Genomic DNA, 16,002 nt, shown 5'->3' with positions numbered 1-16,002 from the left:
CATTGTTGAGAGGTTGGAGTCTGTTTGATTGAGTGTGTGGACAGGTGTATTTTATACAGGTAACGAGTTCAAACAGGTGCAGTTAATACAGGTAATGAGTGGAGAACAGGAGGGCTTCTTAAAGAAAAACTAACAGGTCTGTGAGAGCCGGAATTCTTACTGGTTGGTAGGTGATCAAATACTTATGTCATGCAAAAAAATGCAAATTAATTACTTAAAAATCATACAATGTGATTTTCTGGATTTTTGTTTTAGATTCCGTCTCTCACAGTTGAAGTGTACCTATGATAAAAATTACAGACCTCTACATGCTTTGTAAGTAGGAAAACCTGCAAAATCAGCAGTGTATCAAATACTTGTTCTCCCCACTGTATATACATTAAGAAAGAAAATGTATTAAAATGATGAATGATAAGTGCATTTGCATATTAAAGATGTAGTATAGCTGTGTATCTTTACCTGTAAGGGCTTAACAACAGTAAAGCTGTTCACAACGAACCAGAAGTTTGTAATATTGCAAAAATATGAATTTGATGATGATGTTTCCTATTCAGGTCTGCTGACACAGTCCATACATGAAACAAGTTTGATTTCTTTGTTTTAAACTAAAACACTCATAAAATCAATGATTGTGGATGTTTTTTGGACTAGCCTACTTGTTTCTAAGAGATTTTCAAACACCCTAATGTCAGAAACGTTATTTACTTGGACACATATAATCTTTATTGACATTAAACTGAATCAATGACTCACTACTGCTGCTCCTGTGTGTCTAACAGGCCTATTGTGCCGGAAATGAAGGTTCCACATGCCACTCGGGCAGAGTTCAATGTGACGTATTTAAAAGGGTTTTTACTGTCATTAGTGTGATCTATTGCCTGTTTGTTATACTTGGCTACCTTCATAACAGGGGAGTGGTTACATATACTGTAAGTTTCATTTAGTCAGAAATGGTTTTGTCGCATGCTGGTCACCTGTTTTGTAGGTAATGGAGAGCAACGGTCTACTTCAGCTTTGACCATATGTACAGTTTGTGCGTTTGCGAGGGCCAACAGTCCGGTGTTCTACTACGGTGACTGACATGGATACAACAGCTCTGATCTACAAGGTCCTCTGTGCCCATAATGGATCATTTGAGCTGGGAGAATTGCGTGCCAACATTAGCACGATAGAAGATGACCTGGAAAGTGTTTTAGGGAATCAGGAGATGTTTACCAGTGCTGTCTCTAAGGGAAACAAACTGATAGTTGCCCAGACAAAGATGAGGTTATGCAGAGCTAATGGATGTAGTGGCTGCAGCAATTTACACCTGTGCAAGTTCTACCTGTATGGAACATGTCCATCCAATGAGAGGTAAAACATTTTTACTTTACTGTTTGTTTTTACTCTGGCCTATGAACCGTCTCTGAATCTCTAACGTGCAGTTATTTACCCATCATATTACTTCTATTCATTCTACTATTTTATTTCTTCAATTTTCTAAATTCATGTGGTCTTACAGAATGTGACATAGGTAATGCACTACAGTATAAATGTCAATTGCTACAGGTTCGTGGCAGTTTGTAGATATGACATTTAAGAAATACAAAAACAAAACGTTTTAAAGAGCTAAATATGAAATCTCCTCTCGCTCTTCTTGTGATTTGCAGACAAGGATGCCGTCTCTGCCATGAGCTGACATCAGAGCACAACATTAGAGTCCTGAGAGAGCATGCAGTTTATTAGGCTACAGATGAAATAAGTTATGATGAACTTCACATGGTGGTGAAAGTGCAAGGTGATGCGCTTGATGCTCCTTTCCAATAAAAATCGGGCCTTATTCTGGTGACATAATCATCAATGCTTGGCTGCCGTTTGACAAATAAAAATTATCTTGCTCTTTTGTCCATAATAATCTCATCATGTAGACTATACCCACACTGTATCTGCGAGCTGTTGGCTAGAGCGCACATGCCAATACCAGAGTGGGCACATTCGCTATATAACGCAACATTTTTCATTCGGTACATAATCTTTATATGCACTACGTCATCACGCACAGCCTTTTATCCGCAACCAGTCAATTTGATGGAAACGCATCTCTGGTGGGGAAAATGTGCATATAGTTCAGATGGAAACCTAGCTAGTGAGGAAAATGTGGAATTGATATTTGGTTTACTTTATGAATTGACTGGAATTGAAATGGTATTGACCCCAACCCTGTTGCCAACTTTGATTTCATTTAACTAAATGTTTGTTTGTTTATTTACAGTGAGGAATGAGATCTGCCTGTTCTTTGTCAAGGGGGACTGCAAACAAGGAGGTACATTTAACGAGGGAGATATTGTGTGTGGCAGAGGGTCTGGAGGATAGCTTTCCCATGTTTGCTTTGGCAGAACACCTGCAATGGCTTTGCCACATTTTTACTCAGGCAGAAGCTATGGCAGCCGGCTGAATATGAGTTTATAACTTTCAAGGTTGTCAGTAGATACACAATACAAACCTTGTGAAACCACAATTCAGGGACAAATCAGGCTGGCACCCAGGTGCAACAATGATACTCAACAACATACAGTGGGGAAAAAAAGTATTTAGTCAGCCACCAATTGTGCAAGTTCTCCCACTTAAAAAGATGAGAGAGGCCTGTAATTTTCATCATAGGTACACGTCAACTATGATTTGTAAAATGTGATTTCCTGGAAAAAAAATTCTCATTTTGTCTGTCATAGTTGACGTGTACCTATGATGAAAATTACAGGCCTCTCTCATCTTTTTAAGTGGGAGAACTTGCACAATTGGTGGCTGACTAAATACTTTTTTTCCCCACTGTATCACATCTTACTGCAAACGTATGACTTTCAGAGAAATGCTGGAGAGTCCACTTTAACATGCCCTACAAGTGGGAAGTGAAGGATGGACAGACTTGGTCAGCACTGCCAGAAAACGAAGCGATCGAGAGAGACTTCTGTGACCCTTCTAAGATACACAGGTACAGTATGTTGTTATGTCATATTTAAAGATAGACTCAGCGATATGACGTATATGCACAAAGTGAACAGCATAGTGGGTCAATTTCCGCAATAACTAAGAGCATTGAAGCGCAAGACTCAACTTCCCGCTGTTTTGGTCCCGTGGCTACCACGCTGTAACAGCGTGAAGCGAACCCGTGCACATGCGCAGATATAGTGCTGTGTGTGACTGTCTTGCATCTCAATATCTGTGGTGCTGCTCGTGGCAACGTCATTTGGCTGAGTCTACCTTTAACTAGACAAAGTATGTCAAACTGTGAATAAGGTACAATATACCCATTTTTTTAACCATTGACATTCTCTTATTTCATCACAGTGATGGATCTGAGTGTGTGCATTTCGACTCCATGACCCGTGGATTCAGTGAAGTTCACCGTCTCTCCACAGTTTCCTCTGTGACCCAGCCCACATACATACTCACCACAGAGTGGGCGTGGTTCTGGGAGGACGAGTACGGCCAATGGGTCCAGTACGCATCCATCGTAAGTGGTGTGAAACACTCAAACAGGCTGATGAGTTACAAGGACCAACAAATTTGGTGTTGGAGAGAGTAAACTGTTATTTTTTTTCTATAAATCACAGAAAGAGATGCACAGATTGTCATCCATCACCAGTGAATACATTGAGAAAAGGTACCAGGAGGATCAAAGTGCTGTGGTAAAGTTCACTGCAGGCCAGCAGTCTTATGAGCTGAGTTTCAGAGGTAACACATCTCAAACTGTTGTGAAAAACAGCTCTCATGTGCAACTGTGACAGGTTAAAGGACATATTCATAGCCTGTTATACACTAAAAAGTATTAGTAAGTTCATGGTATGTAAGGATCTTAAAATATCTAAGGTTAAAAAGATAATGCATCCAGTACTAGTTCATAGAGATTGATAAAATGCATAAATGTGTTAAAATCCGTCAAGTGTAAAAGGGTAAATTATTGTAAGAGGAAGGTGTAAACGTTATATTGACAACTTTATTTTGTGGTGCCTAATTTAAGGGTAAAAGTGTTAATCTGTGATCTACTAAATGCTCTTAATCTATGAGCCTGAGATCGATTGCTCTGGTCTCCACCCAACTTTCTGGGGAAATCGCGGTCTTTTTTCTCATTACACTAAATTTGTCAGTGAGGAAACATAACTGCGTCACGTTCGTGATTATTTCTCCCCTTTTTCAGGTACGTTATTGATATAAAACGAGTTAATTTGAATGTAATAACTTGCTAACATGTCAAGAGAGTTTAAGGTATGTGTTAGTAACATCTTGAGTAAATTAGAGTTAAGTTGAAGTGCATGTGTGAGTGAAATCTGCTTGGTTGCAACGAAGATTAGCTTTGTACTGAGAGTAGCTGCCATTTTATGCTAATTGTGAATGAATATGTGCGTTGTTAATAATATATTTGGGGTTATTTGTATAATGTGTTTCGAATACTTTGTTGACATGGTTGGTAAATGTAGTTATGGGTTACTGAGCTAAAGCTACTTTGTGTTTGACAGTTATATTGAAACATTTGTATATGTTTTAGTGAATTACAGTTTATGCTGTTGTGACTTGAATAAGCTTTGTACCCTACAAAACTCTGGTTCCTGTAGATCTGTTGTTCTGTAAAATGTGGTATTTTTGTAAAAAGATTACACTAAATTTGTCAGTGAGGAAACATAACTGCGTCACGTTCGTGATTATTTCTCCCCTTTTTCAGGGGCGTAACATTTTGGAGGCTCCGCTGAGATTGCTGCTCAGATGTCCGGCTTCCACATCCTGGTCGCTGAATTCCGAGCCAGCTAAATCCCTACATAACAACCCAGGCAGGCTGCAGTGAGGAAAGTGTTGCTGTTCGAGGGGAGCTGGAAGTTGGGGGTTAAGTACGTGTCAACTGAGGCCGTTGAGAGACCATCAGAGACAGTAAGGACCATCTAATTCAGAGTCAACTCCTGCACAGTAAAGGTTCCTCCTGTCCTGTCAACATGACAACCGCCTTGGAAGAACTACAGGAAGAGGTAGTAGGAGAATTGCAAACCCTGACTAAAGACAAGTTACTAGACGTATGTGTTTTCCTTGACATATCAGGCGAACAGAGAAGAGTTATTCAAGACAAATCCCGCATATCATTGATGACTCACATTATGATGTTCCTTGAAAGAGAGGAAGTTGCAGAGTTAGAAGATGGCGGCATGTCGGAATTATTGTTACTTAAAGACAAAATGACAGAGATGATCAGTGGCATAGATAGCAAGACAGGGCAAACTGACCATGATATTGAAACAGCCAGAACACATCACAGAATAGAGGGACTGAGAACTGTAACCCCACAACAAGGGGGTGGGAACTGAGCAGAGTACTGCAGACCAAGCCAGTGATTCTCTGCGCCAGCCCCAACCCCTGCCCATCTTCAGAGGAGCATGCAGCTCTCACCCAGTGCACAGCCCGGCTCATACTGGCGCAAAGAGTTAAAAATTTCTGGTCAGATAGGTGAACCGGGCCAGAAAGATAAACTGACTTTTTCCAGCCTTGCCCATCAGATTGAGAATGGACTTAACAGAGGCTATCCTGAGGTAGAAATAGTAGACGCAGTAATCAGGGCTATTTCTCCAGGCTCACAGCTACGCAGCTACTTGGAAGGTAAACCCCAGCTAACTCTTCCCACACTTAGATGCATCCTGCGTTCTCACTTCCAAGAGAAGAGTGCAACAGAGCTTTACAAACAGCTAGCTTCAGAAGCACAGCATAGCAAGGAGACCCCTCAAAGCTTCCTGATGCGCGTCTTAGATTTGAGGCAGAAAGTACTATTTGCGTCCCAGGAGTCAGAATCAGGGCTTAAGTATGACCCTGCCCTAGTCCAGCGCATGTGTTTACACACAGTCCTTACAGGTCTCCAGAGTGACAGTATCAGGATAGACATGCAGCCTCTCCTGCTTGATAGCGAAACATCAGATGAGGTTTTGCTAGAGAAGCTTAACATTGCTTGTGCTAATGAGTTAGAAAGACGAAACAAAAAGCGTTTTAATGCCCCACAGCCTGCTACAACTGTAAGTGTAGTCCAGTTAGAAGATACGCCATCTGCAAAGTGTCCTGTGAAGGAAGCCAAAGCTAAGATACCCGCAGAACTATTAACAGAGTTAGCTGAACTTAAGACAGGTGTAGCTTCCTAAAAGGTCTCAGTGCCGAGATTGCTCAGATTAAGGAGACATTACAGCAGCCTATGTTTCAGTCATCGCCTTATGCCCATGCCCCACTTCCAGTTAGGAGGCCAGATAGGGAACCCCAGCCACCTGTTTCCCAGCAGCAGTATTACAGCAACTACAGTCAGCCCCAAGCACCTGACCCTGCGCAGTATCAATATGCACCTAACCTGTATACCAACCGCTCTGCTCAAGCTCCAAGGAGGTGTTTTGTCTGCCAGCAGGCCAGAACAGATGCACGCTGCACACACTGCTTCCGATGTGGGAGTGGAGAACATTTTCAAGCTGGATGTAAAATCCGGGGAGTCAGACCATCGAAAGAGGCCCCTTTAAACGGGGAAGGGTTACCGCTGAGGGACAAGTGTTAACCGTAGCTACCAAAAAGTCCCAGAAATGTGCAAATTGTGCCAGAGAAGAGTCATTTGAGAACCTGAAACAATGTTCATCATGTAAAGAGACACTGTACTGTTCCAAAGGATGTCAAAACCAACATTGGACTAAACATAAGGAAAAATGCACTCACCTGAAAATTGACTCTACCTGTGAAAAGCTTTCCTGTACAGCAGAAAATGCCCACTCTTTACCATCCCTAGCTCAAGGTTGCCACCCCCATAAGGTCACCTCGCTAGTCGGTAGACAGTGCCTTGTTGAGTGTCACCTGAATCGCCACCACCTCCAAGCTCTATGGGACACAGGCTCTCAGGTATCGGTCATTGATGAACGATGGAAAGCGGAATCTCTCCCAAACGCAAGGCTGAGGGATGTTTCAGAAATTCTGGACTCACCTGATGATCTAAGATTGACGGCAGCAAATGGGACTGAAATGCCGTACCTGGGATGGATTGAAACAACTTTTCGGCTAGCCTCTGAAACTGACCAAACGAAGGAACTGATCATCCCAGTGCTGGTAATGAAAGGCTGTCACCTATCTCATCCCATCATAGGTTTCAATGTTATTGAGCACATCCTGACAAGGACCGAAAAGACTAAACGGTACAGTACAGTGAAAAAAGCTTTCCCAAGCCTCAAAAGAAATAAGGTTAGGGCTTTTATACAGGCTGTTAGCGCAGAACAGACAGATGAATACGCAGTGAAAACCAAGAAAGAGAAGGTTGCTGTACCAAAACACAGTAGCATTCAGATTGAGTGCCGTGTAGCTTCCCAGCCTTTCAAAGACGACATGACAATGCTTTTCCAGCCAGACCTGAACCCGCAGTGGCCAGATGAACTTGAGTTCTTTGACACACTAGTCAGAGTTAAGAAAGGTGTCTTTCCAGTTGTCATGCTGGATGTCTCTAACCCCACTGACCACGACATTGCCCTGCTAGGACGCACCATAATCGGTACAGTACAAACCATTATGACTGTGTTACCTGCCCAAGTCTTTGAAAAAGCAGCCACAGTGAATCACACCAGTGTTCAAACCCCATGTACTGCTACTGAACAGTGGGATCCACCAGTAGGTTTAAGTCACCTAACCGAAGAACAGAGAGAGGTTGTTAGGAAAATGCTTAGAGAAGAGTGTCACTCCTTCTCCAGATCAGACAATGACATTGGCTGCATTGAACGATTGAAAATGACTATTTCTCTAAAGGACTCTGAACCAGTCAAGCGCACATACATGTCAGTGCCCAGGCCACTGTATCAGGAGATGAAGGGTTACCTTCATGACCTCATAGCCCAGGGTTGGGTTAGGAAGTCAAACTCTTCATATTCTTCACCTGTCGTGTGTGTTAGGAAGAAGGACGGGACCCTCCGGTTGTGTATAGATTACAGAGACCTGAACAGAAAGACACATCCCGACCGCCAGCCCATCCCTCGGGTCCAGGACATCATGGACAGTTTAGGTGGTAATTCCTGGTTCTCCCTTTTAGATCAGGGAAAAGCATATCACCAAGGGTTCATCTCTGAAGAAAGCAGATCACTGACAGCATTTGTGACCCCATGGGGACTCTATGAGTGGATACGTATGCCATTCGGCCTCATGAACGCTCCTGCAGCTTTTCAGCGTTGTATGGAGGAATGTTTGGAAGGGCTCCGGGACAACATCTGCATTCCTTATCTGGACGACACGCTAGTTTTCAGTAAAACTTTCGACAGCCATGTGAATGATGTGCAAAAGGTTTTGCAGCGTCTCAGAGAGTATGGCATCAAACTCAAGCCAAGTAAGTGTGATCTCTTTAAACCCCAGGTCCGTTATTTGGGCAGAATAGTGTCTGCAGACGGCAGCAAAGTTGACCCAGCCGATTTTGAAGCAGTAAGAGCATTGAAAGAGATCAGACCACAGACTGTGGGCCAGCTCAGAAAAAATGCTTGGTTTACTCACTTACTACAGACAGTACATCAAAGACTTTTCTAGGAGGGCCAGCTGTCTGTATGACCTCCTGAAAGCAGATTCAGAGAAATTACCTGACCACCCACGGAAAGCAAAAACAAAGAAAGTAAGTCATGTGGTGCCCTCAAACAAGCCAATCCTGTGGACTGACCAGCATCAACAGGCACTTGAACAGCTGATTGAGTGTCTGCTTCACCCACCAGTCTTAGGTTTCCCTGACTTCACTCAGCCATTTGTTGTACACACTGATGCGTCACACCAAGGCTTGGGAGCAGTTCTTTATCAAGAGCAAGATGGGAAGCTTAGGGTCATTGCTTATGGCTCTCGAACCTTAACAGCAGCTGAGAAGAACTATCACTACCACTCTGGCAAGCTAGAATTTCTAGCTCTAAAATGGGCAATCACTGATAAGTTCCATGATTATTTGTACTATGCTCCGACCTTCACTGTATACAGTGATAACAACCCGCTCAGCTACATTCTGTCTACTGCAAAACTGAACGCAACCACTTCCAGGTGGGTTGCAGAATTGGCTGATTTCCACTTTACAATAAAGTACAGGCCAGGCAGAGAGAACGGTGATGCAGATGCTTTGTCGAGGATGCCACTGGATGTAGAGTCACTGATGAGAGAGTGTTCTGAGGAGCTTCCACCAGACACCATTGCCGCCACGATACAAGCAGTAGAGGTACAGAAAGAGCCTTTTGTGCCTTGGTCAATTTCAGCTGCATCTATGTCAGTATCAGCTGAAGGTGAGACAACTACAGCAACAATCAGCTCGATCCCAAAAGAGGGGATAAGAGAGGCACAAGAGTCTGATCCGGTCATCCGTCCTGTGCTCGATTTCAAGCTGTCTGGTTCCAAACCGCCAGTTAAAGAGCAAAAGGAATTCAGTCCAAAGACAAAATGCCTATTCAGAGAATGGGACAAATTGACAATCGACAGTGATGGTATTCTTTACAGAATCACTACAGCCCGCAAGCAGTTAGTTCTACCAGAGCAGTACAAAGGTAAAGTGATGGAAGAGTTGCACAATAACATGGGACACCAAGGTACTGACCGCACTGTATCACTAGTACGTGACCGCTTCTTCTGGCCTTATATGCAATCTGACATCGAGCACTATGTGACTAAAACTTGTAGCTGTGTCAAGCAGAAAAAGCCAGGCCATGAAACAAGAGCTCCTCTGACAAACATTGTGACAACACAGCCATTTGAACTGGTATGTATAGATTTCCTCCATCTCGACAGATGCAAAGGGGGGATATGAGTACATCCTCGTGATTGTTGACCATTTTACACGTTTCACTCAAGCCTACGCCACCACATCAAAGTCAGGAAAAACTGCTGCAAATCTCATCTTCAATGACTTTGCCCTGAAGTTTGGGTTCCCCTCCCGCATCCACCATGACCAAGGGGGAGAATTCGAAAATCAGTTGTTCCATCAGTTAAAGAAACTCAGTGGCATGGCCGGGTCCAGAACAACACCCTACCACCCGATGGGGAACGGTCAAGTGGAACGAATGAACAGAACATTGTTGCAAATGCTAAAGACACTAACTGAGACACAAAAAGTCAAACTGGAAGGAGTCTCTAAACAAACTGGTTTATGCCTATAACTGCACCCGTTGCGAAGTGACTGGCTATTCACCATTTTATCTTCTGTTTGGGAGATCACCCAGGCTTCCAGTTGATATGTTCTTTGGATTGTGCACAGAGGCAGGTTCCAGTAACCAGCGAGACTACGTGGAGAACTGGAAACGAGGAATGGAAGAAGCATACGCCATTGCAAAAGAAAATGCTCAGAAAGCTGCTGAAAGAAGTAAGAAGTACTATGACACTAAAGTTAGGAGTTCAGTGCTACAGCCTGGCGAGCGAAGTTCTGATTAAAAACCTGACACCAAGAGGAGGACCAGGCAAACTCCGTAACTATTGGGAAGATCAAATTCACACAGTAGTGAGACAAATGGGTTCAGACCTGCCGATTTATGAGTTGAGACCAGAAAAGGGTAGGGGACGCTCCAGGGTCCTGCACAGAAACCTGCTCATGTCCTGTGACTACTTACCTTTTGAGAGACAACCAGAAATGACTAAAGATGACAAAAGTAAGAAGAAGAGACATCAGCCTGGATCACAGCCTCTAGATTCTGATGAAGACAGCGGGGATGAATATGACCTTCATCATGAGCCGCTACAGGTCCCCACATTTCCTACAGTACCTGAGAGGTATGCTGAACCAGCGAGAGAGTCGGAAAACAGGCCCCCACCAGTGAAACAAACAGTTGCGGTGCCAGTTCCTGATATGCTACCAGCACAGCCGCTTGTTGAAAATCAGCTGGAGGAGAAAACAACAGTTAAAGAACTACCTGCTGAGGAGATGAACTTGCCTGCTGAAAATGTGCCTGATGGTCGTCCACTAAGTGCCTTTCCTTCATTAACTGCTGCTGCTGAACCTGAGGAACCAGCTTACCAGCTGCCACAAAGAGAGAGACACCCTCCAAGACGTATCACCTATGATCAGCTTGGTATCCCTTCCTGCTACAGTATACAGCCACAGCCACAGTTGTTCCCTGTCTACCCTGCACCAGGACTGGTTCCATGGCTGCCATCACTACAGCGATATTACCTTCAGCCACCCTACATGTATGGACTTCAGCAAACTTGAGGCCACAGACAGAGTTGACATGTTTGACCATGGACTACTGACTGATTTCACAGACTTTCACGAGACAATTAGCAGACTATGCATAGAGATCATTAAAACTGATGGACTGTTGACAATAGTATGAGAAAAGACTGCTTATGGACTGTTTATACAGCTGGTCAACAGATATGGACTGTGAATATAACTTCTTGGTTCTATTTGAACTGTGAACTTTGACCTCTGCTCAAGGACTATCTTACAGAAGAGGATTTTCTACGTCCAGTGCTTATAGACTGTTTAAGAAGACAATGTTGGTAATGTTGGGACAACATTTATTTTGTCGGGGAGAGTGTGACAGGTTAAAGGACATATTCATAGCCTGTTATACACTAAAAAGTATTAGTAAGTTCATGGTATGTAAGGATCTTAAAATATCTAAGGTTAAAAAGATAATGCATCCAGTACTAGTTCATAGAGATTGATAAAATGCATAAATGTGTTAAAATCCGTCAAGTGTAAAAGGGTAAATTATTGTAAGAGGAAGGTGTAAACGTTATATTGACAACTTTATTTTGTGGTGCCTAATTTAAGGGTAAAAGTGTTAATCTGTGATCTACTAAATGCTCTTAATCTATGAGCCTGAGATCGATTGCTCTGGTCTCCACCCAACTTTCTGGGGAAATCGCGGTCTTTTTCTCATTACACTAAATTTGTCAGTGAGGAAACATAACTGCGTCACGTTCGTGATTATTTCTCCCCTTTTTCAGGTACGTTATTGATATAAAACGAGTTAATTTGAATGTAATAACTTGCTAACATGTCAAGAGAGTTTAAGGTATGTGTTAGTAACATCTTGAGTAAATTAGAGTTAAGTTGAAGTGCATGTGTGAGTGAAATCTGCTTGGTTGCAACGAAGATTAGCTTTGTACTGAGAGTAGCTGCCATTTTATGCTAATTGTGAATGAATATGTGCGTTGTTAATAATATATTTGGGGTTATTTGTATAATGTGTTTCGAATACTTTGTTGACATGGTAAATGTAGTTATGGGTTACTGAGCTAAAGCTACTTTGTGTTTGACAGTTATATTGAAACATTTGTATATGTTTTAGTGAATTACAGTTTATGCTGTTGTGACTTGAATAAGCTTTGTACCCTACAAAACTCTGGTTCCTGTAGATCTGTTGTTCTGTAAAATGTGGTATTTTTGTAAAAAGATTACACTAAATTTGTCAGTGAGGAAACATAACTGCGTCACGTTCGTGATTATTTCTCCCCTTTTTCAGGGGCGTAACACAACCTACGGTAATAATAATATATTTTAGTTACAAGCGCTCAGCACAAGTTACAGTTAGGGTAAAAAAGGCTACTCTTATACACCCCTCAAATTCTAGTATCAAAATCAGCGGCAGGTAGCCTAGATATTAGCGATGTGGAACAGTAGCTGTAAGGATGCTGGTTAAAATAGTTATTCTTGTAATTACAGACATGACGCAAAAAAACGAAACATATGGCACTATAAGGATGGTCAGACGACGTCCTGTCTTTGTTTCAACTGCAGACACACAAGCTGCAAGAAGCAGGTAATATATGAAAGGGAATGGACTGAGGATGGGTACTATGTTCTGTATCTAACCATTTATTTTATTACATTTCTATATTTACCTAATAGATTACTTATAATCATAACTATTTAGGATAGACCATAAAATGTGGTTTTGTATCTCAAACAATAGAGGGATTTATTTAGTTGAGTATGACTTGCATATTTAAGTTGAGAACTAATAGAGCTTTTCAATTGAGCTGCTTTTTTTTTGGTGTTGTATATGAAGCTTATTTTTCATATGTCATTTCAGGAGAAATGGACCACGCAACCGCTCTCAGAATTTCAGAGCTGTTCCTGGATTTTGGGACAAGTCTGCCATACCTGACATTGGATACAAGGTGACGTGTTTACATGGGATTCTACTGCTCTGGCTTGCAGGGAAGTCTACTGTTTAACATTGCCTTTCATTTGGTTTCAGCTGTGAGAACCATTTAATTTTCCCCTCCTGCAGACAGTCACTCTTCTGAGTTTTGACAGGGACTATCAGAAGGTCCAGGAACTTTTCAACAAGACCATGAGGGGCTTCCAAATCACCAGCATCGAGAGGGTCCAAAACAGGGACCTCTGGGAAGTCTTCCAGTGGTATGTTTACATCAACTCTCACTCACAATCCTAGCATGTTACTTCCAAAAATGCTTAGTAAACCCTGGCTTGAATGCGATTATAGGTAGGCAGTGTTAGGAATTGAAAACCTGGTCAAGGTGTGTAGAAATGCTAGATACAAAATATAAGGTGAACAGCTCCTATATTTAAAGATTTATTAGACAAAGAGAGACATAGACATGCATATGGAAAGACAGACACGTTCCTGTAAGAGGTCCGCAGGCAAATCTCTCCCCCTCCAGAGGGGAGGGCTGACCTAATTACTCTTGCTTTATCTGTTCGCTGTTTCACCCTTCCGTGCCAGGTGCCAAAGCATTAAATCAATGCGGAGACCTTGGGGTTGAATAGACTATACATTTGAAACGTCTTAATCGCTTAAAGACCCCCTTGGCTGATTTTATGGCTCAGGGGCCCAGATACCAGTTACTGAGAGCTGTTTAAGTTGACCTCTGGCCTTACATATGGTACCTAGAGGCAAATTCCAATAGGGAATAACCATCCGAAAATAGCATTCTTAACAGCAGCTAATGGTCATTTCTCAGGAAAAGAGATTTAATGAAGAAAAACAATGGAGGTAAAAACAGCAAGGAGCTACATCTCTTCCACGGAACGGATCCAAAACACATAGAAGCCATTTGCAGAGATAACTTCGACTGGAGGCTGTGTGGAACCAACGGAACTGTGTATGGCGAAGGTACCTCATGTTAACCATCTGTCAGAAGTGTAGTCAGATTTTAGAAGCAGTCATGATCTCATTATAGTCTGTCATTTTGTTTTACTGATGATCTTCTCTGTTTGTTTTAGGGAGTTACTTTGCCAGGGATGCCAAGTACTCACACAGCTACACCAGCCACTCAGGAGTGAGGTCAATGTTTGCTTGTCGGGTGCTTGTTGGAGACTACACACGGGGGAACTCGGACCTCCGTCGTCCCCCTCCAAAAGGCGAGGGAAGTCCGACTCTCTATGACAGCTGTGTGGACAATGTCCTGAACCCATCCCAATATGTAGTGTTTGAAAGGCACCAGGTGTACCCTGAGTTCCTAATCAAATACGATGATGGCGTCATGCACTGGTCCTCTTCGGCTCCAGCTCCACCCAAGACTGTCTCTATCCAATCCTCTTCCATTGTCCAATACCTAACATCCAAACGGATTCAAGCAGCAGCTGCTGCTACGCTGTCAAACTCTCGAGTTCCATCGACTTCCACTTTGAGTCCATCTCAAGCTGCCACCACTTCTTCTAATCCAACCGATTCTCTTCCCCGTTCAAGTCTCCCAAAACCTGCCAAAACCCCATTGGGATTGAGTCAATCTGCAGTCCTCATGAAGCCAGCCCCAAGTTCTCAATTGGTGGATACCACCCTAGGCCAAGCTAATTGGTCTTACACTCCCTCATTCAGCAACCTCTCTCATAAACTCATTACCCTAGCCAGTACCCCCTCTCGTACACCCACTACCCCAGTCAGTACCCCGTCTCGTACACCCTCTACCGCAGCCAGTACCCCCTCTCGTACACCCTCTACCCCAGCCAGTACCCCCTCTCGTACACCCACTACCCCAGCCAGCACCCCCTCTTATACACTCACTACCCCAGCCAGCACCCCCTCTTATACAATCACTACCCCAGCCAGTACCCCCTCTCATACACCCACTACCCCAGCCAGTACCCCCTCTCGTACACCCACTACCCCAGCCAGTACCCCCTCTCGTACACCCACTACCCCAGCCAGTACCCCCTCTTGTACACCCACTACCCCAGTCAGTACCCTGTCTCGTACACCCTCTACCCCAGCAAGTACCCCCTCTCATACACCCAGTACCCCAGCAAGTACCCCCTCTCGTACATTCACTACCCCAGCCAGTACCCCCTCTCGTACACCCACTACCCCAGCCAGTACTCCCTCTCCTACACCCACTACCCCAGCCAGTACCCCCTCTCGTACACCCACTACCCCAGCCAGTACTCCCTCTCGTACACCCACTACCCCAGCCAGTACCCCCTCTCCTACACCCACTACCCCAGCCAGTACCGCCTCTCGTACACCCACTAGGCCACCCAGCATCCCCTTTCGCACACTCACTAGGCCACCCAGCATCCCCTCTCGCACACTCACTAGGCCACCCAGCATCCCCTCTCGCACACTCACTAGGCCACCCAGCATCCCCTCTCGCACACTCACTAGGCCACCCAGCATCCCCTTTCGCACACTCACTAGGCCACCCAGCATCCCCTCTCGCACACTCACTAGGCTACCAAGCAACCCCTTTCTCACACTCACTAGGCTACCAAGCAACCCCTTTCTCACACTCACTACCACTGCCAGCACCACTTCTTGCACACTTTCCTGTTCAACTGACACACCCTCTCAGGGTCACGCCCTCTCAGGAAGAGCTACTACCACTCTCTCTGCCAGCAGTACCTCTCACCCACTATCCCGTTCTTCCTCATTGAGCACACCTTATCACACACTTTCTCACTCATCATACACCCCCACTTACACAGACTCTTCCACACTCTCGGGGTCTCCCCACTCCACATCTAACACTACTTCTGACACATCTTCTACTACTATCACATCATCTAGACTGCAGGAGTTAATTGAACGATTTGGTGGTCAAAGATCAACCTGGTGACAATTT

General features: G+C 43.9%; 1 protein-coding gene across 1 annotated transcript; it reads left to right on the top strand.

Annotated features, from left to right (window-relative positions):
* The first annotated feature begins 2,137 nt into the window (after positions 1-2,137).
* On the top strand, positions 2,138-15,996 carry LOC123481375 (mucin-2-like). The gene is made up of 9 exons (XM_045205111.1): positions 2,138-2,302; positions 2,842-2,968; positions 3,325-3,490; positions 3,591-3,711; positions 12,641-12,737; positions 13,011-13,098; positions 13,212-13,342; positions 13,906-14,057; positions 14,168-15,996. Exons 1-9 carry the CDS (start codon positions 2,230-2,232, stop codon positions 15,994-15,996), a joined length of 2,784 nt encoding a protein of 927 aa, XP_045061046.1. The 5' UTR covers positions 2,138-2,229.
* Positions 15,997-16,002: the final 6 nt, after the last annotated feature.

This window comes from Coregonus clupeaformis, chromosome 19, assembly GCF_020615455.1.
Source record: "Coregonus clupeaformis isolate EN_2021a chromosome 19, ASM2061545v1, whole genome shotgun sequence".
Taxonomy (NCBI): domain Eukaryota; kingdom Metazoa; phylum Chordata; class Actinopteri; order Salmoniformes; family Salmonidae; genus Coregonus; species Coregonus clupeaformis.
The sequence above is the reverse complement of the archived record's forward strand: the minus strand, read 5'-3'. Positions and strand labels throughout refer to the sequence as shown.